Raw genomic sequence first — 22,494 nt, 5'->3', positions numbered from 1 at the left:
CTAGGGTATTTTGTCAGTCCACATTAACTGAAATAGGGATAATGTAGGTTTATATTTCTTTACTCGTAAAGGGGGAAAAAAGCCTTTTGTTGTCTTATTTGTGTTATGTGTTTGATATTTGTTTTAATTATCCACCCTCCAGGAGAATTAAATATATATGGATTCAAAGCTAATAGCTATCATAGTTTGCCAAAACACAACCATATATTTTCAAATTGTTAAAATTCTTTTCGTTTTGGGCTCTATAGGAATATAATTCTCTCCCCCTAAACCAGGAAAAAACCTGTTTTCTAGGCATTTTCAGAGTTTACTGGTATCCCATGGAGCTGTCAAATCATCACCAGACACGCTTTTTTCAGTTTTTAATGCACTTATGTCTTATGTTTGAAATATTTTCCTAATTCATAGCTTTTTGTGTGGCATCTTTCCAGTGAGTATTAAAAAAAACGCACATGAACCCAAAATATATCTTTTAGAAAGCTAACTTAAAACTGATTTTTCATATAAAATATTGAGTTCTAGTCAATTTAATCAGAGGAAAGCTTTGTTTGAGTAAAAGCATATTTCTGAATTTCTCACTTAGGTATGTGTACTATTAGAGAAATACAATTAAAACCAAAATCTTCTCCCAACACAGAAATCCTCTCCATAAAGGTAATAGAGTAAGAAAACACTTCTATTACTGAATAAACATCAAACTAGAACGTGATGTACATCACAGGCAATCTGCTAAGAGATTGCAAAGGCAGAAAGAAATCTCACCCTATACATAAGCGAGCAGATACAACTCAATGCATACATGTTTTCAGGATAAATGATAACTAGTCCTTAAGTAAAAGGACTTGACAGCACCATTTATCACACACGGTTCATCCTAACTTTGCTTGGTAATTGAAATGACCGATTGTGTTAGTGAATTGGCTTTATCAAGAGGAAAACAAACTTCTACCTTTATGACAAGAGGCAGTTTTGCAACTTGAAGCAAGGCTCTTACCCTCTCAAAGAGGTAGGGGTGCTATCTTTCTTGATTATATTTCAAGGAGGGCTCCCAGGTCCTTAAGAAAGACACTGTTGGCTCATAAAGCTGACAAAAGGCCTTAGGAATCTTCTAAAGGATATGCATACATTTCAAAGAGAGGACAAAGTACTTAGAGGTTTCCTGAAGTGATCTGAGTAAAACGAGGGGAGGGAAATCTTTTCCTTTATTTTCACCAGTTAGAATTGTCTCTGTATTTTTCATTTCTATTTGTCCTTATAATACGCCATACAGTTGCATTTAACCCCATGGCTCATTGGTATAACAAATATTTTCTGTTTCTAGCTGCTTTTTTAGGACTCATACATTTAGAAGAGTTAGATTTATCAAACAACAGTCTGCAAAACTTTGACTATGGAGTATTAGAAGATTTGTATTTTTTGAAACTCCTGTGGCTCAGAGATAACCCCTGGAGATGTGACTACAGCATCCACTACCTCTACTACTGGTTAAAGCATCACTACAACGTTCACTATACTGGCCTGGAATGCAAAATGCCTGAAGAATACAAAGGGTGGTTCGTGGGGAAATATGTCCGGAGTTACTATGAAGAATGCCCCAAAGACAAATTACCAGCATACTCTGAAACATTTGACCAGGATACAGAAGAGGATGAATGGGAAAAAGTACATAAGGATCACACGGCAAAGAAGCAAAGTGTAAGAATCACGATAGTGGGATAACTTAGAAATTCTTCTGGTTGCAGCTAGTTTTATATTGCTATACTGGTGTCAGGAAACCATCTGTTTACATTTTGATTAACTGTGTTGCCTATTTATGCAGGGTTATCCAGTTAAAGGAAGGTTTCTTCTATTATTGTTGTTATTATTATAATTATTATTATTATTATTGTGCCAATTGTAATAATCAAGGGAATACTCTCCTCCTGCTTGCCTGCCTGTTTGCAGAACAGCCTTCGGTGACGATTCCACACTGATAACCTGCATAAGTTAGGTCCTAATGATGGCATTAGAATTTCATAATGTCCTGTATAAGTGTTTTTACTGCTTTTTGAAAATAATAATAAAACTGTTCATTTTTACATGCCTTTTGATAGCTGCATGTATATACCTAAACATAATCAAAATGAAAAGATACAAATGCTTAGTAATAATAAAATATCATTCTCTCCCCTCTGCCCCCATCCTCACTTTCCCCCCCAGTATGTCAGCTTATACACTGAATAAATTTCCATTTCCAATTCTTGTGCATTCCAAAATGGCAAAACCCAAATTCTCAACTACTCTTCATTGATTCTTGCAAAACGGTCAAGCTAGACCTGAAAGAGAATTGTCACAAGCAATAAGTCGAGAATCTGAGAATTATGTTGGAGGCTGGTCAGAAGATGGGACTCTGAGAAGCAGCTGTAGATGGTGTGACTCATGAGCCCTAACAAGGTATAAACATGGTGATCATAGAAACAGAACTGGTTTTTCAATTGTGTTCAGATTAGGAAGACATCTGTCAGTGGGGGAAGGGCCTGAGCCCATCCAGCTAAACTAATACGTCAAGGAGCACAAAATAAGGATGAAATTAGGATTCAGGGTCAGGATTTGGGATGAAGCAGAAACAAAAAAGAGGAAGTATATCAGAGGCAAATGAGGGAAGGGTTGGTGTCCAAGAGAAGCCCCATCATTTGGGTTTGAAGGTTAAAATTAAAATTAGCGCACCTAGAGAAACATCACCAGAATAAGAGGGAATACCTAGGAACTGACCCCGTTAGTTTGCATTTTGATAGTTGGCTGTACTATTAGAAAGAAAAATAAAATGAAAAGAAGTGTGCACATATCCCTAAAAGTCCCACTTTTTCTTTTTTATACAGATTTCCTTTTCACATGGAGTTGAATACATTTTCATTTCTTATATCAAGATATTCCCACAAAGCTTATCAACTGGTCTTATTTTATACTCACAAAATTCCTAAAGCACAAAAAATGGAAAATGACAAATAGCAATGAGCATTTCTTAAGCACCTATTAGATGCCAGACACGGTGCTAAGGGCTTCACATATTCTTTTATTACAAGGTAACTTTTAAATTTAAGTATAGTTGGTATATCATATTATTATTAGTTTCAGGTGTACAATATAATGATTTGACATTTTTATATCTTAAAAGTCACCCTCCCCTAATTCTAGAAATTATCTGTCACCATGCAAACTTATCACAATATTATTAATGATATTCTCCATCACCTTTTTATTTTAGGTGTCAATGATGCCTTTTTCCCCTATAGTTGACAGTCTAAGAATTTCACATATTCTCTAATTCTCAAAAGATCCCTCTGAGTTAGGTAATATCTGCCTTTTCTAGAGGGGAATCCAAGGCTTAGAGTTTCGGTAACTTGGCCAAAGGCACAGAGCTGGCGGGCAGCAGAGCTAGGATTCAGGTCCACCTAAGCCTTTTCTGCTGTGCAGGGCTGCAAAGCACTCTGGATATGGATGCCTTGCATGAGAACTTCATTTAAATCTGTATTAAGAGGCCTATTTGCTTGTCTTGGAGCTTTGACCTGAGGAGCAGGTTTTAGGTTTGGCACACACCTAGGGGCCTTGGCAGCTGTTCTCAGGGAATGGAGGCCAGTGGATGCCATCTTTGCTTTCTCCGTCTACTTTGCTACAGCTCACTGATAGCACACAGAAAACAGCTTATATACTTGTCTGGAGCCCTGTTTTTTGCACTGCTGTCCAGGGAACACCTCCATACTGCCTGGCTCTGGTGGGCAGTGAGGCTTACACTTGTGGTCCCACAGAACTGTATATATTTCATACTTTAAAAGCTGCTGCCTGAGGGTCTGGCTTTCAATCAGCTAGAATCTAGGTGCTGACTGAGATCCTGCTTTTTGGGACATTAACAACAGGTCTTGGCACACCTTCAACTACTGGGATCTATTAAAATATTAAAAATAGGCTGCTTGGACAATCACAAAGGTTTGAGAGACAACCAAGGGCTAAGGAAGGGTTGAACAACAAGATTTGTTTCCTATACTAGGCCATAACTTCAATACTGGGAAAGGTGGTTGTTGCATTTAATGCACAAAAACCAAAGCAGAAAGTCAAGCAAAATGAAGAAATAAAGAATGCTTCAAATGAAAGAACAAGATAAAACCTTGGAAAACACCTTAATGAAAATGGAGATAAGTAATTTTCTTGATAAAGTGTTCAAAGTAGTGGTCATAAACATGCTCAGTGAACTCAGAAGAAGAGTAGATGAACACAATGAGAACTTCAACAAAGAGATAAAAAATAGAAGAAAGTACCAAATTGAAGTTATAAAGCTGAAGAATACAATATCTGAGCTGAAAAATATATTAAAGAGGTTCAAAGCATACTAGATGAAGCAGACGAAAGCATGAGTGAACTCAAAGACAAGGCAGTGCAACTCACCCAATTAGAACAGAAAAAAGAAAAAAAATGAATAAAAATAAGTGAAGATAACTAAGAGACCTGTGGGACACATCAAGCACACTAACATTCACATTATAGGAGCCGCAGAAAGAGAAGAGAGAGAAAGGGGCAAAAAAAATCTATTTGAAGAAATAACAGCTGAAAACTTTCCTAACCTAGGGAAGGAAACAGACACCCAGATCAAGGAAGCCAAGAGAGTTACAAATAAGATGAAAGCAAAGAGACCCACACCAAGATACATTATAATTAAAACGTCAAACATTAAAAACAAGGAGAGAATCTTAAAAGCAGCAAGAGAATTTTAGCAGAAACTGTGCAGGTCAGAAGGGAGTAACACAATATATTCAAAGTGTTGAAAGATAAAACTTCCCACCAAGAATATTCTTCTCAGCAAAGTTATCATTCAGAACTGAAGTAGGGATAAAGTTTTCCAGACAAGCAAAAGCTAAAGAAGTTCATCAGGCCTTTGAGCTTCCTTTGCTCGGCCCGCTCCAAACTCTTTGGAGTGTACTTTCTTTTCTAATAATGGCCCTTGAGCCATTCTCTACAGTACTGTTTGGGCCCACTTCTGTTTCTTTGAAATGTATTTTTTTTCTCCTAATAAACTCCTTTTCTGCAACTTAAAAACAAATTCATCATCACAAAATCAGCCTTATAAGAAATGTTAACAGGACTTTAAGCTAAAAAGAAAGGGTGCTAAATAGTAACAAGAGGAAGGGTACAAGATAGCGGGGTGGGAAAACCCTGAACTAACCTCCTCCCATGAAGACATCGAATCTACACCTACAGATAGAGCAATTTCCCCTGAAGAAGTACTGAGGGTTGAGTGAACAGCTTCTGCACAAAAAAATGAGAGACCACATAGAAATGAGTAGGAGAGATGGACATACAGTATTGTGGGAAATGCACCCCAACACATTGACTTGTAGTAGGGAGGGATCACTGAGAAGCCTGTACAAACTCACCCAACCTGGGGCATAGTGAAAAAACAGTGGTTTTGCTGCACAATATGGGAAGGAAATCCATGTACTAATCCTAGAGCATCTCCCAGATGGGAGTGGAATTGCAGGAACTCTCTCGGGTGGTGCCCCCTCCCACCACACACACCTTGATCACGGGCAGAAGCACAGTCCAGGTGCTCTAGCCAAATGACCAAGGCTATCCCAGTGTGCCCTAGGACCCAGGCCCACACCAGCTCTACAGCTTGCCCCAGGATTCCCCATGGCTCACATCTGTTCTAGCTACAGCTCTCACCCCTTTCTAGCTTATTCCCAGGACTTCCCACAGCACAGCCCACTTCAGCTATAGCTCCGAGCTTTAGCGTGGCTTGTCCTTGGGACTCCCTGTAATACCCACTACAGTTAAAGATCTGGGCCCTGGCAGAACTTGTCCCCATGATCCCCTCAGCCTGAGCCTCCTCCAACTACAGCTCCAGCTTGCCTGCCAAGGCAGTCCCGGGGCCATTTGTCCCCAGGACTACCTGCAGCTTACAACTGCTCCAGCTAAAGCTCCAGACCCCAGTGAGGCTTGTCACTGGAACTCTCTGCAGACTGAGCCCACCTAACTACAGTTCCAACTGACATGCCAGAATGGTGCTGGATGGCTTGTCACAAGGACACCCCATGGCTAACACCCACTCTAGCTAAAGCTTCAAGGCAATGAAACTTGCCTTGGGGACTCTACATGGCTTATGCCCACTCCAACTCCAAAAGGCCTGATAAAGAGGACCCAGTTTCACTTGCCCCTGCGTCTCCCTAAGGCCTACTCTCGCTCTGGCTCCAGCTCCACCTGGTCTGCCCAAGACCCCTGACACATGCAGTCTACAAAGGGGAAGCTCCTAACCAAGATCAATCCTTCAAGACCAGGAAAGGTTGCTGTTTTGCCTAATTTATAGAAACAAACACAGAGGAACAGCCAAAAGGAGGAAATAAAGAAATATGTACAAATGAAAAATGAGAACAAAACCCCAGAAGAAAAGCTAAATGAAATAGAGATAAGTAGTTTACCTAATAAAGGGTTCAAAACAATGGTTTTAAAGATGCTCAATAAATTTAGGAGAAATAGATGAACTCAGTGAGAATTTCAACAAAGAGACAAAAAATATAAAAAAGGGGTGGGCCAAGTGGCTCAGTTGGTTAAGAATGTGAGCTCTGAGTAACAGGGTCGCTGGTTTGATTCCCACATGGGCCAGTGAGCTACATCCGAGCTGAGCTGCCAACAGGTGGCAGGATGGCTCAGCTGGTGAGAACACGTGCTCCTAACAACAAGGTTGCTGGTTTGACTCCCACATGGGATGGTTGGCTACATCTACCCACAACTAAGATTGAACATGACACCTTGAGCTGAGTTGCCCTGAGCTGCTGATGGGCAGCCGGATGGCTCAGTAGTTAGAGCGTGTGTTCGTAACAACAAGATTGCCAGTTCAACTCCTGCATGGGATGGTAGGCTGCACCCCCTGCCCACCCCCCCTCCCAGAACTAAGATTGAAAACGGCACCTTGAGCTGAGCAGCCACGAGCTGCTGATAGGTGGCCGGATGGCAACTGGACTTGGAGCTGAGCTAGCTGAGCCCTCCACAACTAAGATTGAAGGATAACAACTTAGCTGTTCCCCTTCCCCAATTCCGCAACACTGTTCCCTCTCCCAAATTCCCCAATAAAATCTTAAAAAAACAAAAACAAAATATATATATATTCTGAGAACCAATCAGAACTGAAGAATAGAATAGCTGAAATGAAAAATACACTAAAGGTAATCAACAGCAGATTAGATGATACAGAACAAGTCAGCAAGCTGGAAGATAAAGTAGTGGATCACCCAATCAGAATAGCAAAAAGAAGTTTTAAAAATGAGGATAGTCTAGGACAACATCAAGCATACCAACATTCAAATCATAGGAGTCCCAGAAGGAGAAGAGTGAAAGGAACAGAAAACCTATCTGAAGAAATAGTGGCCAAAGGCTTCCCTAACCTGGTGAAGAAAACAGGCATCCAAGTCCAGAAAGCAGAGTCCCAAACGAACAAAAAAACCCAGAGAGGCCCACACCAAGACACATCATAATTAAAATGCTAAAAGTTAAGGGAGAATCATAAAAGTAGCATAATAAGAACAACTAATTATATACAAGAGATTTCCCCATAAGACTAACAGCTAATTTTTCAGCAGAAACTTTGCAGGCCAGAAGGAAATGGCACAATATATAAAAAGTGATAAAAGGGAGAAAACCTACAACCAAGATTAATCTACCCAGCAAGTTTATCATTCAGAATTGTAGGAGAGTTAAAGTTTTCCAGACAAGCAAAAGCTAAAGGAGTTCATCATCACTAAACTGCCACTACAAGAAATACTAAAGGAGCTCCTTTAAGTGGAAAACTAAAAATAAAACATAGGAAAGAAAAAATCTCACTGACAAAGGCAAACATTTAGTAAGAGTAGTGGATCAACCAATTATAAAGCTAGAATGAAGGTTAAAGAACAAAAGTAGTGAAAGCATATGTAATTACACTAATATATTAAGGGTTACATACATATTTATGCGTACATGTAAAAAAATGTAAAATATGTCAAAAGCATAAACATGGGAGATGCTTTTTAAAATGTAGTGCTTTTAGATGTGTTCAAACTTAAACAACCATCAATTTAAAATAGACTGCTATAAAGATAGCTTGTTATATATGAATTTCATGGTAACAACAAAACAAAAACCTATAAAAGATATACCAAAAAAAAAGAAAAGAAAAGAAAAAGAAACCCAGACAAATCACTAAACAAAGTCATCAGTGTACAAAAGAAGAGAGCAAGAGGAGAAAGGAACCAAAAAGAACTACAAAAATGAGAAAACAATTAATAAAATGGCAATAAGTACATACCTATCCATAATTACTTTAAATGCTCCAATCAAAAGACATAGGGTAGGTGAATGGATAAAAAACAAGACTCATGCATATGCTGCCTACAAGAGACTCACTTTAGGTTGAAACACACAGAGACTAAAAATGAAGGAATGGAAAAAGATATTTCATGTAAATGGAAATTTAAAAGAAAGCTGGAGTAGCAATACTTATAGCAGACAACATAGACATTAAAACAAAGACTGTAACAAGAGACAAAGAGTAGCAATTCATAATGATAAAGGTATCAATACAAAAACAGGATATAACAGTAGTAAACATCTCCACACCCAGCGTAGGAGCACCTAAATATATAAAGCAAATATTGACAAACATAAAGGGAGAGATTGACAGTAATACAGTCATAGCAGGGGACTTTAACACCACACTTACATCAATGGATCCATTATCCAGACAAAATCAATAGGGAAACAGTGACTTTAAAAGACACATTAGACAAGATGGACCTAATAGATATTCACAAAACATTCTACTGCAAAATAGCATAATACACATTATTTTTCAAGTTCACATGAAACATTTTCCAGATTAGGCCACATGCTAGGCCACAAAACAGGTATTAGTAAATCAAAGAAGATTGAAATTATATCAAGCATCTTCTCTGATCACAATGATATGAAATTAGAAATCGATTAGAAGTAGAAAAGCTCAAACAAGTGGAGTCTAAACAACATGCTACTAAACAATCATTGGATTAATGAAGAAATCAAGGAGGTAACAAAAAATATCTTGAAACAAATGAAAATAGAAGCACAATGATCCAAAATCCCTGGTACACAACAAAAAAGCTCTAACAGGGAAATTCATAGCAATACAGGTCTACCTCCAGAAACAAGAAAACTCTCAAACAATCTAACCTTACACCTAAAGGAACTAGAAAGAGAAGAACAAAGCCCAAAGTGAGTAGAAGAAAGAAAATAATAAAGATCAGAGCGGAAATAAATAAAAACTAAACAAAAAACCAAACCAAAACAAAAAACAATAGACCAATGAAACTAAGAGTTGGTTCATTGAAAAAATAAGCACAACAGATAAACTTTAGCCAGACTCATCAAGAATAAAAGAAGGCCCAAATAAATAAAATCAGAACTGAAAGAAGAAAAGTGAAAAACAATACCACAGAAATACACAGGATTATAAAAGACTACCATGAACAATTATATACCAACAAATTGGACAACCTAGAAAAAATTGATAAATTTCTAGAAAGATATAATCTTCCAAGAGAGAATCCAGAAGAAACAAAATATGAACAGAAATAGTACTGGAAACAAAATTGAATTAGTAATAAAAAATCCCCCCACCAACAGAAGTTCATAACCAGACAACTTCACTGGTGAATTCTACCAAACATTCAAAGAGATTTAATACCTATCCTTCTCAAACTCTTTCCAAAAAATTAAGAAGAGGGAACACTTCCAAACTCATTTTATAAAGCCAGCTTACCTTGATACCAAAACCAGACAAGGATGTCACAAGAAAATTATAGGGCAATATCCCTGATGAAGATAGATGCAAAAATCCTCCACAAAATATTAGCAAAACTAATTCAACAGTACGTTAAAAGGATCATACACCATGATTAAGTGAGACCTATCCCTAAGATGCAAGGATGGTTCAACATCCAAAAATCAACAAACATGAAACACCACATGAACAAAATGAAAGATAAAAATCATATGATCAATGTCGAGTGCAGGAAAAGCATTTGACAAAATTCAACATCCAGTTATGATAAAAAACTGTCAGCAAAATGGGTATAGAGAGAATGTACCACAACATAATAAAGGCCATATATGACAAGCCCACAGCCAGCATCATACTCAATGGTTTTGGAAACCTGAAAGTTTTTCCTCTAAGATCGGGAACTAGACAAGGGTGCCCATTCTTACCCCTTTACTCAACATTGTGTTGGAAGTCCTAGTCAGAGTAATTAAGCAAGTAAAAGAAATAAAAGGCATCAGAATTGGAAAGGAAGAAGTAAAATGGTTCTGTCATGCAGATGACATGATATTGAATATAGGAAACCCTAAAGTTTCCGCCAAAAAACTCTTAGAACTAATAAATGAATTCAGTCAAGTTGCAGGATACAAAATCAATATATAAAAATATGTTGTATTTTTACACATTAATAAAAAAACTATCAGAGAGAGAAATTAAGGGAGAATTCCCATTTGCAATTGAATCAAAAAAATAAAATACCTAGGAATAAATTTAACCAAGAAGGTAAAACACCTGTACATTAAAAACAAAAATACCTTGATGAAAGAAATTAAGACACAAATAAATGGAAAGATATTCATTGCTCAGTGATTGGAAGAATTAAATATTATAAAAATGTCCATACTACCCCCCAAAATACACAGATTCAATGCAATCCCTATTAACATTCCAACGACATTTTTCACAGAAAGAGGACAAACCATCTGAAAATTTGAATAGAACCATAAAATATACTGAAAGCCAAAGTAATTTTGAGAAAGAACAACACAGCTGGAGGCATCACATTCCCTGATTTCAAACTATATTACAAAGACACAGTAATCAAAACCATATGGTATTGACATGAAAACAAATACACAGATTAATGGAACAGAATAGAAAGCCCAGAAATAAACCCACTCACATATGTTCAATTAATTTATGACAAAGGAGCCTAGAATATTTCATGGGGAAAGGACAATCTCTTTTTAAAAATGTATTGGGAAAACTGGGTAGCAACATGCAAAAGAATGAAACTGGACGAGTGTCTTATATCATATACAACAATTGACTCAATATGGATTATAGGCTTGAATGTAAGACCTGAAACCATAAAACTCCTAGAAGACAACATAGGTGGTAAATCTTGACATGGTCTTAGCAATGTTTGTTTGTTTGTTTGTTTGTTTGTTTTTGTTTGTTTTCTTAATCTGACACTGAAACAAAAGGAACAAAAAGAAAAACAAGTGAGATATAGCAAACTAAAAAAGCTGAACTGCAAAGGAAACAATCAACGAAATGAAAAGGGAACCTACTGAATGGGAGAAAATATTTCTAAATCATATATCTGATAGAGGTTAATATTCAAAATATATAAATAACTCATACACTCAATAGCAAAAAGAAAAAAGAAACAATTACATTAAAAAATGGGCAGAGGATCTGAATAGACATTTTCCAAAGGAGACATACAGATGGCCTACAGGCACATGAAAAGATGCTCAACATCACTAATCATCAAGGAAATGCAAATCAAAATGAGATATCATTTCACACCTATTAGAAGACAAGAAATAAGAATTGCTGGTGACAGGCTGGCTGAGTGGTGCGTTTGTTAGGAATTGGCTTGGGATGCCAGCTCTGAGCAGCAAGGCCCTGGTTCGGATCCCACATGAGGGCCAGTGACGCTGCACCCTCTACAGCTAAGAACAGCTTGACCTGGAGCTGGGCCATTGTGAGTTGCCGGCGAGGGCGTAGGCTGCAGTGGGGCTGGTCGGCAGCTGGTGTGTGCTTTCATGAGCTGCCATGAGCTGTTGTGAGCAGCCGTCCAATGTTCGGCGAGTGACTGCCTCACCCGGGAAGAGCGCAATGATAATACCAACATGGGCCAGTGAAGCAATGTCCTCCACAACTAGACTGAAGAACAAAAGGACAGCAACTTGTCTGTTCCCCTTCCCCAATTCCCCAACGCTGTTCCCCTCCCCCAATTCCCCAATAAAAAATTAAAAAAAAAAGAATTGCTGGTGAGGATGTGAAGAAAGGGCACCCTTGTGCATCGTTGGAGGAAATGTAAATTGGTGCAGCCAATATGGAAAACAGTGTGGAGGTTCCTTTGGATACATATATACAATAAAACCTTGGATTGCAAGTAACTTGGTTTGCAAGTGTTCTGCAGGATGAGCAAACATTTCTATTAGGTTGGAGCAAAGTAATGGCAAAAATCACTATTACTTTTTCTCCAACCTAATAATATATTTTAACTTGGTAAATGAGCGATGTCCTGCAATATGAGTAGTTTGTTTCTGGAATGAATTATGCATGCAAACCGAGGTATTATTGTATCTCCAAATAAATGAAAACACTAACTCAAAAATATATATGTACTCCTATATTCATTGCAGCATTATTTACAATAGCTAAGACATAGAAACAATTTAAATGTCCATCAACACATGAATGGATAAAGAAAATATGATACATGTATGTTGGAATATTATTCAGACATAAAAAAGAAGGAAATCTTGCCATTTGTGACAACTAGAATGGACTTTGAGGGCATTTTGCTAAGTGAAATAAGTCAGAGAAAGACAACAACCACCAAGCTCATAGATACAGAGAACAGATTGGTGGTTGCCAGAGCTGGGGAGGGGTGGTGGGCATGGGGGGTGAAGGTTGTCAAAAGGTACAAACTTCTGGTTATAAAATAAATAAGTCCTGGCAATGTAATGTACACTATGGTGATATTATAGTTAATAATATCGTATTACATATTTGAAAGTTGCTAAGACAGTATATCTTAGAAGTTTTCATCACAAGATAAAAAAATTTTGTAACTATGTATTGTGATAGATGTTAACCAGACTTACTGTTGTGATCACTTTGCAATGTGTGCACATTTGAATCATTATGTCGTACACCTGAAACTAATAATGTTACATGTCAATTATACCTTAATAAAAATTTTTAAAAGCTAAAAAAATGTCTGTATTAATATGTATCGGAAGCCAAGAGAATAAGAAGCTGGAAGTATTGCCAGAGCTGGTGGTTCAGGAAATGACTGGATTGTAACGGTCTAACAGCTCTGCCCATTTTACTAGCAGTTTGGGTCAAGGGTGAAGACTGGAGATACTGGTTCTCAATGCAAATCTTCACTATAAGGCATTAAAGGCAGCTTTATTTTAAATTTGAAGTGTTATGAGAGAAATGGAGTAAATTCACATATTGTTCATGAGTGTTCAGTGTAGAATATTAAGGATACGAGCCCTGAAACAGCCAAAAGTTGATGTTGGACAAAGCCTAGGTGGGATCCCAGTAGGAGACAAAAGCATGCAGTGGGGACTTGAGGGATCTGGAAATAAATGATATTAAATCTGATTCAGAGAAAGGGTCTGAGTTACTCTCTAGTTTAATTTGAGAGGCTAGCTAGGGATTTTACTGGTTGATTTTTATATTCAGTATCATCTCCAGGATCTACTGAAAATAAAGCTCTGGAACACATCACAATAGAGTTTGGTCCAGACCATCCAAAAGTAAGTCAGCTGAAGTTGCTTAAATAGAAGTACATTTTTGAAAGCTTAGGATTTGCCCCCTCTCGTGTCAGAGTTTATACTTTTTTCAGAAAAGCATAGTTCATCAATGATGAAATGAACAATTAGGTACTTCCACTTCTGCCAGTTTCTTACTTGATAGTTTAATAACTTGTCTTTTGACCTTCCTTCTGTTCAATAGATAATGAAGTTCAGGAGATTAAAAAGATAAATTATTTTATGGTAGTCAAAAATATGATACTCCAGAGAGCTACATCATTGAACATGTATTTATTTGGATAAATACTCAAGATTTTTGTATTTTGTTTTTTGTTTTTAACTTTCCTGCTAATCCTAAGATTCTCTGATTTTTCTGAAGTAAATAAAATTTACTGAAAGCTGAGGTCTCCTGAGTCCTAAAGCTGAGTCAGCTCTGACCTAATGCCTGATTATTGGGAAAGAGTCAGCATTAAACAGTTCAGATTTTTCATTTACTAACCATTCCCTCCTCTGGAGCTTACACCCTGGATCAATTAATGTCTGTTTCTGAGAAATCTGAACAAGTCTCCTACTCTGACAAAGAGAAGCAATTCAACAATGAGACTTTACTTGCCTAAGTTCTGTGCGACAATAAGGCTCCTTTTTTGCAGGAGGTGGAGTGCTGATGAGTGGAAGGGGATGTAATGTGTGACTAACAAATTAGTATCAATGCTAAAGTTAGTAATGATAACTCAGGTGGTGAGCAAACTGGAAATTCAGTTCAAAATTTGTTAAAAAATTTTTCAATATTGTATTCCATGAATTCTAGAAACATAAACATGCAATCCTAGAGGTATTCACAAGTCAAAGCTTCTGCTGAACTGCTCTCATTTTGTCAACCGTTGAGTGGGTGGAGGAAAACTGCCAACAGTCAAGTGGGGCTTTCCATCTCTAATATATCGGTCTTACTCGGGCCCAGTAACACAGCTGCTGAACTTAGAAACCACTCTCTGTACCCTTGCCAAATGTTTGCTAAAGTGTCTTAGCGTACATATACTTATGAAAATAAATAAAGGAAACTACATTTAAAATGATGTTGAGAAGAGGGGGCTCGCATTACATGTACCACTCGTTGCAGCCTAGAAAACCCAGGGGAAGAAGGAAGATAAGAATTATTTTGACAGGGGAAGACTTTTTCATGTAGAAATTTCTTCTCTTGCTTTTAGAAAAAGGAAGGAAGATCCGTTCTTGCCCAGCAACAACACACTAATGACTGCATGCAGCCAATGGGAAACTGCCACAAGCTCAAACTCTTGTTCTTTTTGAACTTTGGTTCAAAGCAACCCTCCCCAATTTCCTTCTAAAAACCTAATAAAAGGTAACGTTCTCTTTGTCTCCTTGGACTTGCCTATGGCTCTCCATAGCTTGATTGTCGCGAACTGCAATTCTCTGGTACTCCTGAAAAACACATTTTGCTGGCAAGATAACTGGCTATTTTATTTCTGAGGTCGATACACACTGCACGTTTAACTCTCACAATATTATAACAAGCATTTCCCTGCTTTGCTCTCATTTTCCTTTTAAACATTGTAAGATAACATTTTAAAGTTCATTTTCTTTTAAAGTTTTTGGAAACATAAGGATTACAAGTACAACTCCTGTTGAGGCGATTCAACTAAACAGCCCCAAAGATCAGCCAATATTTATCTTCAATCTAACAAGCAGAAAGCCAAGCTTCTCCCCAGAAATGTGTGTAATTCTAGACACTCCAACAGATGAACTGACCTTAACTGCAGGGAAAAATTAATAAGCTGAAACATCTCTGAGACTGGCTTTTTATCTTTGATATACTCATAGTTGCTGGAATAAAAACTGATTTTATTAAATAATCTTTGGCAAATAAAAAATATCACAATGATGAGATAGGCTATTACATTTACTTCCTTAAAAAGTCAAGGTCTACTCAGGCTTGCATATTTAATTGTTTCTATGATAAAGACATTTCTACTAAGAATTACATTTCCAGATAAATACAAAATAAAATATTTTTAAATGATATCAAAACATTTAAAGACAATATTTTTAGGCTATCTTGAACCTCAGATACAAATACAAAATATGTGATACATTTATGGGGGGGGGGACAGCGTTGGGGAATAGGGGAACAGACAAGTTGCTGTCCTTTTGTTCTTCAGTCTAGTTGTGGAGGATGTCGCTTCACTGGCCCATGTTGGTATTATCATTGCTCTCTTCCTGGGTGAAGCAGATCAGTCACTGGCCATTGGATGGCCGCTCACAGCAGCTCTTGGCAGCTCACGCTGTCTGCTGGCCACTCATGGTAGCTTATGCAGCCTACTGCAGCTTCACTGCAGCCTACACCATCGCTGGCGACTCATGGCAGCCCAGCTCCCAGTCGAGCTGTTGTTCACCATCTTAGCTGTAGAGGGCGCAGCATCACTGGCTCCCATGTGGGATCCGAACCGGGGCCCTGCTGCTCAGAGCTCGTGCTCCCAAGCCAACTCTTAACCAACGCACCACTTGGCAAGCCCCCCAATAAAATCTTTAAAAAATAATAATTAATAAATAAATTTGTTCTCTGTATCTATGAGTTTGTTTCTGTTTTTTTAAAATTTATTTTGTTATTTAGGTTCCACATATAAGTGAAGTAATATGGCATGCCTCTTTCTCTTTCTGACTTATTTAACTTAGTAAAACATCCTTTAGGTCCGTCACGTTGTCACAAAAGGCAACATTTTATTCTCTTTTATGGCTGAGTGATATTCCATTGTGTATATGTACCACTTTTTTATTCATTCATCTGTCGATGGACACTTAGGTTGCTTCCATATTTTGGCTATTGTAAGTAATGCTGCAAAAGCCATAGTGGTGCATATGTCTTTTTAAATTAGTGTTTTGGATTTCTTTGGATAAATATCCAGGAGTAGAATTGCTGGGTCATAAGGTAGTTCTATTTTTAATTTTTGAGGAACCTCCATTCTGTTTTCCATAGTGGCTGCACCAATTTGCAATCTCACCAACAGCACACAAGGGTTGCCTTTCCTCACATCCTCGCCAATGTTTGTTGTTTGTTGATTTATTGATGATAGCCATCCTGACAGGTGTGAGGTGATATCTCATTGTGGTTTTTATTTGCATTTCTCTGATTATTAGTGATGTTGAGCATCTTTTTAGTGGCCATCTGTATGTCCTCTTTGGAGAAATATCTATTCAGGTCCTTTGCCCATTTTTTAATTGAATTGTTTGTTTGTTTGGTGTTGAGCTGTATGAGGTTTTTTAAAATAGATTTTGGATATTAACCCCTTATCAGATATATCATTGGGAAATATCTCCTCTCATTTAGTAAAATGTCTTTTCATTTTGTTGATGGTTTCCTTTGCTGTGAAAAAAATTTTTTTAGTTTGATGTAGTTCCATTTGTTTATTTTTTCTTTTGTTTACCTTGCCTGAGGAGATATATCAGTAAAAATATTACTAAGAGTTATGTCTGAGAGTTTACTTCCTATATTTTCTTCTAGTTTTATGGTTTTGGGTCTTACATTTAAGTCTTTAATCCCATTTTGAGTTTATTCTTATATATGGCATAAGAAGGTGGTCCAGTTTCATTTGTTTTTTTGCATGTATCTGTCCAGTTTTCCCAGCACCATTTTTTAAATAGACTGTCTTTACCCCTATGTAAATTTTTGCTTCGTCATACATTAAATGACCATTTAGGCATGGATTTATCTCTGGGCTCTCTATTCTGTTCTATTGAGCTATGTGTCTGTTTTTATGCCCATACCATGCTGTTTTGGTTACTATGAACTTGTAGTATAATTTGATATCAGGGAGAGTGATACCTCCAGCTTTGTTCTTTCTCAGGATTGCCTTGGCTATTCAGGGTCTTTTATGATTCCATATAAACTCTAGTATTATTTGTTCTAGTTCTGTGAAAAATGGCATTGGTATTTTGATTGGGTTGCATTGCATCTATAGATTGCTTTGTGTTGTATGGACATTTTAACTATATTAATTCTTTGTATCCATGGGTATGGTATACGTTTCATTTATTTGTATCTTCTTAATTTCTCTCTTCAATGTCTTATAATTTTCTGAGTACAGGTCTTTTACTTCCTTGATTAAATTTATTCATATGTATTTTATTATCTTTTGATGCAGTTATAAGTGGGATTGTTTTCTTAATTTCTCTTTTTGATAGTTTGTTATTGGTATATAAAATGCAATCAATTTCTGAATATTAATTTTGTATCCTGCTACTTTACTAAATTCATTTATCAGCTCCAATAGTTTTTTTGGTGGAATCTTTGGGTTTCTCTATGTATTGTATCATTTCATCTGCAAAAAATGTTGGCTTTACTTCTTTCTTTCCCATTTGGATGCCTTTCATTTCTTTTTCTTGTCTGATTGATGTGGACTTTCAGTACTATGTTGAATAAAAGTAGTGAAAGTGGGCAACCTTGTCATGTTCCTGGTCTTAAAGAAAAAGCGTTGAGTTTTTCACAGTTGAATATGTTAGCTGTGGGTTTGTCATATATGTTTTTTATTATGTTTAGGTGTGTTCCCTCTATGCCATTTTGCTGATTTTATTATAAATGGTTGTTGGACTTTGTCAAATCCTTTTTCCACATTTATTGATATGATTATATGATTTTTACCCTTAATTTTGTTTATGTGGTGTATCACATTGATTGATTTACAGATAATGAATCAGGCTTGCATACCAGGAATAAATCTCAGTTGATCATAGTGTGTGATCTTTTAAATGTATTGCTGAATTCGGTTTGCTAATATTTTGCTGAGGAATTTTGCATTTATGTTCATCAGGGATCTTGGCTATAATTTTCTTTATCAGGATAATGCTGGCTTCACAAAATGAGTTTGGGGGCCTTCCCTCCTCTTCAATTTTTGGAATAGTTTGAGAAGGATAGGTATTCATTCTTCTGTGAATGTTTGCTAAAATTCACCTGTGAAGCCATCTGGTCTAGGACACTGATTTTTTGGGAGTGTTTTGATTACTGGTTAAATTCTGTTAGTAGTTATTCGTCTGTTCATATTTTCTGTTGCTTCCTGATTAAATCTTGGAAGATTGTACATTTCTAGGAATTTATTCATTTCTAAAAGGAAGGAACAACTGGGGTGAACCCTGAAGACGTTACACTAAATGAAATAAACCAGTCACAAAAGGCAAATATTGTATGATTCCATTTATATGAGGTTCCCAGAGTATTCAAATCTATAGAGATAAAAAGCAAAACAGTGGTTGGCAGGGGCTGGAGGGAAGGGATATACAGAGTTAGTATTTAATGGTTCAAAGTTTCAGAGAAAAAGTTCTGGAGATGGATGGTAATGATGGTTGCACTACAGTGTAAATGTACTTAATGCCACAGAACTGTACACTTACAATGGTTAAAAATGGTCATTTTTATGTTATGTTTATTTTACTACAATCTAAAAAAGTAAAAAGTTTGTTGTTTGAAATGATCAACAAATTGACAAACCTTTAGCTAAATTGACCAAAAAAAACAAGAGGGAAGGCTAAAATTTCAAAAATCAGAAACGAAAGTGCACACTTTACTATTTGCTTTACAGGAATAAAATGGATTATAAAAGAATATTATGATATAGTCAATAATATTTTTAAAACTATGTATTGTGTACTAGACTTTTCAGGGGGATCACTTCATAAATTATATAAATGTCGAACCAATATACTGTACACCCATAACTAATATAAAATAAAATTTAATGTCAACTATAATTAAAAATTAGTTATGGGGATATAAAGTACAGCATAGGGACTACAGCTAATAATATTACAATAACTATGTACAGTGTCAGATGGGTAATAGACTTATTGGGGTTATCACTTTGTAAGGTATATAAATGTCTAGTTATTATGTTGTTTTGTACATGTGAAACTAATAAAAAAAATAATACTATGAACCCCAACAACTGATTATTGAAATTAGATTACCTACACCAAATTGACAAATTCCTAGAAACACACAAAGTAACAAACTTGATTGAAGAAGAACACAAAATATGAATAAGTCTATAACAAGTAAAGATATTAAATCATAACCAAAAATCTCCAACAAAGAAAAACCTAGGATTACATGGCTTCACTGACAAATTTTGCTAACCATTTAAATAATCATTGACACTGATCCTTTTTAAACTCTTCCAAAAAATAAGAGAAAACACCTCATAACTCATTCTATGAAGCCAGTATTACCCTGATAACAATTCCAGAGAAAGACATCACAAAAAAGGAAAACTACAGACCGGTATTCCTTTTAAATATATATGCAAAAACCATCAATAAAATATTAGCAAACACAATATAGCAACTTAGTAGAAGGATTATACACCATGAACAAGTGAGATTGATTCCAAGAAAGCAAGGGCAGTTCAACATACAAAAATCAATCAATTCAATATCTATATATTTACTAGAATTTAAAAAGTTGTCAGTTGATGCAGAGAAAGAATTTTACAGTATTCAACACCCTTTGTGGTAAAAACAAACAAACAACTAGTAATTTGAGGAAACTTCATCAACCCAATAAAAGACATCTAAGAAAAACCTGCCACTAAATTCTTACTTAATGGTGAGAGACTGGGAACTTTCCTACTGAGATCAGGAGCAAGACAAGGATGGCTGCTCTCACCACTTTTATTCAAGACTGTATGGGAAGTTCTAGGTCAGGGGTCGGCAAACTGTGGCTCACGAGCCACATGCGGCTCTTTGGATGCAGCTCACGAGCCGCAGTTTGCTGAATTCCTGTTCTAGCCCAAGCAATTAGGCAAGTAAAGAAATAAAAAGTTGGGCTGGCCAGGTGGCTCAGTTGATTAGAGCGTGGGCCAGTGAGCTGTGCCTGAGCTGAGCTGCCGCTGGCTGCCAATGGGAGGCGGAATGGCTCATCTGGTGAGAGCATGTGTTTCTTAACAACAATGTTGCCAGTTAGACTCCTGCATGGGGTGGTGGGCTGCGACCCCCGCAACTAAGATTGAACATGGCACCTTGAGCTGAGCAGCTGCTAGCTGCCAATGGGCGGCCAGATGGCTCAGTTGGTTAGAGCATGAGCTCTGAGCAACAGAGCAACAGAGTTGCCGGTTCAATTCCCACATGGGCCAGTGAGCTGCGCCCTTTGAAACTAGATTGAAGACAACGACTTGAGCTGAGCTGCCAATGAGCTGTTGGTGGGTGGGCGGATGGCTCAGTTAGAGTGCGTGATCTTAACAAGGTTTCCGGTTTGATTCCCACATGGGATGGTGGGCTGTGCCCTGCAACTAGACTGAAAACGGCGACTGGGGCCTGCCGAGTGGCTCAGTTGGTTAAGAGTTGGCTTAAGAGTGTGAGCTCTGAGCAACAGGGCCGCCAGCTGTTCGGTTCCCACATGGGCCAGTGATGCTGTGCCCAAGCTGAGCTGTCGCTGAGCTGCCAACTGGTGGCAGGATGGCTCAGCTGGTGTAACAACAAGATTGCCTGTTCGATGGTGGGCTATGCCCACCCACAACTAAGACTGAACTCAGCACCTTGAACTGAGCTGCCGCCTGAATGTCTCAGTGGATAGAGTGTGCGCTCTTAACAACAAGGCTGCTGGGTTTGACTCCCGCATGGGATGGTGGCTACGCCCACCCACAACTAAGATTGAACACAGCACCTTGAGCTTAGAGGCCACGAGCTGCCAACGGGAAGCCAGATGGCGACTGGCACCCTCCACAACGAAGATTGAAGAACAACAACTTGGCTGGTCCCCTTCCCCAATTCACCAACACTGTTCCCCTCCCCCAATTCCTCAATAAAATCTTTTTTAAAAAAAGAAAGAAAACAGCATCTAGACTTGGTGCTGAGCTGCGCCCTCCACAACTAAGATCGAAGGACAACAACTTGACTTGGAACTGATGGATCCTGGGAAAAACACACTGTTCCCCAATCAAGTTAAAAAAAAAAGAAAGAAAAGACAGAATAGATATGGTTTATGAGATGATGAAAATGTTTAGGAATTAGATAGTGGTGATTGTACAACATTGTGAATATAATAAAAACTGAATTGTACTCTTTAAATAGTTAAAATTAAAAATTTTTAATTGTGTGAATTTTATCTCAATTAATAAATTAATTGAAGTTTCCAGAGATACAAGCCCTGCCATTCCTTAGAAACTCATTTCACTGTTCAACCACCATTGCTATCATGAAAATGTTATGTCAAACTAAAATCTCGAATGTTGCATCTTGAGTCTATTTTTTCTTCTAAACAACATAGATTTATTTAGTAGTATATTTTCTACATATTTTTTCTATATGTATGTGTGTGTGTGTGTGTGTATGGAGGGAGAGACAGAGATAGTGTTTTGGTGGCTAACACATTAAGGTTTATAATTATGTTGCTTACTCTTATTACTAAAATAGTAATAAATTGTTTCAAGATGGCAGACTAAGCACATGTTTCAACTTTCTTCTCCTGCCCAAATTCCAAAAAATAATTTTTTTTCAAAAATCTATAATATCCTGGGAAAACAAAGCAGGAAAGGTGTTGGTGGATTAGAAATTAACGGTTCCTAAAAATCTAAAAGCAGACATGACCAGATTGAATGAATGATGTGCAGAAGATGACTGCTGTAAAAGTGGAAACATTATATCTCTTATAAGTGTATCTGAGAAATTAAAATGTAATAATATTAACACTATTCTCATTAAAAATATGAAAAATAAGAGTCAAGAATAAGACAATATGGCTGCATATCGCTGCTATTGAAAACAAGGAATAAAAGATATAAGAATAGAAATGAATGAAAATAAAACTATTAATATTTCTAGATGATATGACAGTCTACCTAGAAAACCCAAAAGGATCAACTGACAAACCAATAAAATCCAGAAGAGAGTTTAATATGTGATTAGATATCTATTGTC

General features: G+C 37.1%; 2 protein-coding genes across 4 annotated transcripts in view; one reads left to right on the top strand and one right to left on the bottom strand.

Annotated features, from left to right (window-relative positions):
* LRRC17 (leucine rich repeat containing 17) overlaps positions 1-2,118 on the top strand; it is a 30,975-nt gene extending 28,857 nt beyond the window's left edge. For both annotated transcript variants that reach the window (XM_019655127.1, XM_019655128.1), the window contains exon 4: positions 1,322-2,118. In XM_019655127.1, coding sequence (XP_019510672.1) covers positions 1,322-1,719 — 398 coding nt within the window. In that variant the 3' untranslated portion in view covers positions 1,720-2,118. The remainder of the gene's footprint in view (positions 1-1,321) is intronic.
* FBXL13 (F-box and leucine rich repeat protein 13) overlaps positions 1-22,494 on the bottom strand; it is a 226,515-nt gene that overhangs the window by 112,723 nt on the left and 91,298 nt on the right. The window lies entirely within an intron of this gene.

Source organism: Hipposideros armiger, unplaced genomic scaffold (assembly GCF_001890085.2).
Source record: "Hipposideros armiger isolate ML-2016 unplaced genomic scaffold, ASM189008v1 scaffold_236, whole genome shotgun sequence".
Lineage (NCBI taxonomy): Eukaryota > Metazoa > Chordata > Mammalia > Chiroptera > Hipposideridae > Hipposideros > Hipposideros armiger.
Note: the sequence above shows the minus strand (reverse complement) of the source record. Positions and strands in the feature narration are given on the sequence as shown.